Raw genomic sequence first — 2,850 nt, 5'->3', positions numbered from 1 at the left:
AGAGAGAGAGAGAGAGAGAGAGAGAGAGAGAGAGAGAGAGAGAGAGAGAGAGAGAAAGAAAGAGATAGAGAGAAAGGAGAGAGAGGAACGGGAGAAGACAGATATGCATGGCTAGATTGAGCAAGTGAGAGAAAGGAACATGAAAACACAGGATTTCGAACACACTGACGAACAGACAGACAAGCAGACAAAATGTCTGACGATTATTAACGTCATTAATTGACTTATTCTAATCAAATATCATTCAAAGCCTGAAGTTAATTACATTATTATTTCAGAAAATGTGACTCGTCACTGCCATCCTAATGGAACGTGGGCGGCAAAAGCGAATTATGCCAGCTGTTTTCCAGAGGTCCAGGTAACGGAATTGCTTTATTCGTACAGACAAGGCTGAGATAATTATTACTGTCAAATCGTGTCAATTACTAATCGACTTTAGGTTTTGTGATATGGAACCATTTATTAATTGAGTCGATTAGTTATAGTGAGATTGAAGGAATGTCATTGATGATGAAGACGATCTAAATACATGTGCTGCTCTTTGGTTATGGGAGATAACCATCCCCTTACAACAAGAGGCGGGATTAGAATTTGGATTTGACTATAGAATATGTGGAACGAAATGCGTAGAGTTTGCATGTTTTAATTATTTTATGTATCACGGAGTTCTTACATTATTATTATTATTATTATTATTATTATTATTATTATTATTATTATTATTATTATTATTATTATTATTATTATTATTATTATTATTATTATTATTATTATTATTATTAAGGCAACGAGCTGGCAGAATCGTTAGCACGCCGGGCAAAGTGCTTTGCAGTACTTCGTCCGCCTTGACTTTCTGGGTTCAAATCCCGCCGAGGTCGACTTTGCTTTACATTCTATCTGGGTCGATAAAATAGAGTACAAGTCAAATAGTGGTGAGTCGATGTATTCGACTAACCCCTCCCTTTAAAATTTCAGGCCCTGTTCGAAAATTAGAAGACTTACTGTAATCATCATCATCGTTATCATAATCATCGGCATCATTGTCGTCGTCATCATCATCATCATCATCATTAATATCACGGTAATAATGACTATTGATGATAATTAGAATACTGCAGCTGCTGCTGATGATGAAGAAGAAAACAACGACGACGACTATGACGTCACAAACGCCGACTCCGACGACAACGACAACGAGACAAGGACGATGGCGATGATGTACGTATTTAGGTATGACGACCGATATCATTGTCCAAGCATTAATATTCATAAAGAGAAACGTCTCCATATAAAGTAGCTATGATATGAAATTAATTCTAATCCGAATGCAAGCGAAACTCTTAGAGATAATTAAATACGCGCAATAAATTCTGTATAATCCGAATAATCACTGGTTTTAAAATTTCTTGTTGCTGGAGAAAGGAATTTAAAAAAATCTTTCGAACGATGAACAAAATCCTGCACCGCAATGCTTCCAGTTCTTAACAGTTTGATTTCAAATTCTACCAAGGCCGATAAAATAGAGTGTCATGGAGAACTAGTCAAGTAAAAGAGTTGTTTTAATTCAATAATCGATCTGAAAAATTCCTGGCCTGGTTCCTCACTTCAAGGCATTGTAGCTGATTGTCTTCTTCTTCTTCTTCTTCTTGGAATATTTGGTCACAGTTCCATTCATTTTGTAGCCAACTACTTCGTGTCGTCGAAGTGAAAACGGAGAAAAGAGAATGTTGATGGGACGAGATAATACAATGCCATATTTTGTGTCTGTGTGTGCGTTCGTCATTCGCATTTGTTGTGTTTGTTTCTCTCTTTGAATTGTTCTGTGGTCCGCAACTGCTAACGCTTGCGTATCGTTCCGCTCACAGTGCTCATCGTCTCTTTTACGGTGCTGACTGTTAGTGTTTCCTACGGAACTCGTATTTATAATGGCCCATTCTAGCTAGAAGGATGGATATACCATTATAAGAGTGGCTTGTACATATTTAGGTCGCTTGCTGTCCAGGTCGGAGGTCAAGTGGGAAATCCTCCATCACTTTTGACAGAACAAAGAAATTTTTCTCGCCTGGTCAGCCAATGGCGCGCGAGAATTCTTAGATTTGGTTTCGAATCTCAACCTGGAAATTAAAATGTAGTTTCCACACACACACACACACACACACACACACACACACACACACACACACACACACACACACACACACACATACACATATATGTAACTTGTCTCGACACGTGTCTTTAAAGCAAGAGACTGTTAGTAAGTAGTGTCTTACTCCGTACATTAAATGATATTTGTCTCTCACGAGATAAGGTAGATTCTTTGTTGATCTTACCTTAACGGAATAGCGAACTATATATGTATCTGAGTGTGTGATCATGTGTTTGTGTATATGTGTGTGTTTGTGTGTTTGTGTGTTTGTGTGTATGTGTGTTTCTGTGCGTGTGTGTGTGTATGATTGTAAATAGGTCATTTTGAATCGCAAGATTTAGACGAATGAAAAATATGACAATAATAATCTTTTATTCCATCTACATAAGTTGATTTCTGTCGAATTATGATGATTAAGAAACGGGTCTTTAGGAACAATGATTAAAACCCATGCACGCTAAAACATATTGATCCCTTAATACGTAGGTTAAAGACGAGAGATAAATGTTGTTGATTGATTATAATCCTGCATAGATAAACTGCGCTTGCTTTTCGAATCCATGCGATTGAAATCGATTAAAAATCGATAAGCGAAGCAGAAAATCGATAACTAGAAATAATACAAATCTTTCTTATTGTTTGACATCATATGTTCTTGTTTTCATAGTAGCCGGCTTTGTGCTATATATATATATATATAT

At 36.8% G+C, this 2,850-nt stretch overlaps 1 protein-coding gene across 1 annotated transcript in view; it reads left to right on the top strand.

The window, feature by feature from the left end:
* Positions 1 to 2,850, top strand: part of LOC106870026 (corticotropin-releasing factor receptor 2) — a 121,339-nt gene that overhangs the window by 6,487 nt on the left and 112,002 nt on the right. Inside the window, exon 3 of the mRNA XM_014915991.2 lies at positions 279 to 358. Within this exon, the coding sequence (XP_014771477.1) occupies positions 279 to 358 (80 nt within the window). The remainder of the gene's footprint in view (positions 1 to 278; positions 359 to 2,850) is intronic.

Source organism: Octopus bimaculoides, chromosome 18 (assembly GCF_001194135.2).
Source record: "Octopus bimaculoides isolate UCB-OBI-ISO-001 chromosome 18, ASM119413v2, whole genome shotgun sequence".
In the NCBI taxonomy this organism is placed as follows: domain Eukaryota; kingdom Metazoa; phylum Mollusca; class Cephalopoda; order Octopoda; family Octopodidae; genus Octopus; species Octopus bimaculoides.
This window is presented reverse-complemented; position numbering and strand designations above follow the sequence as displayed.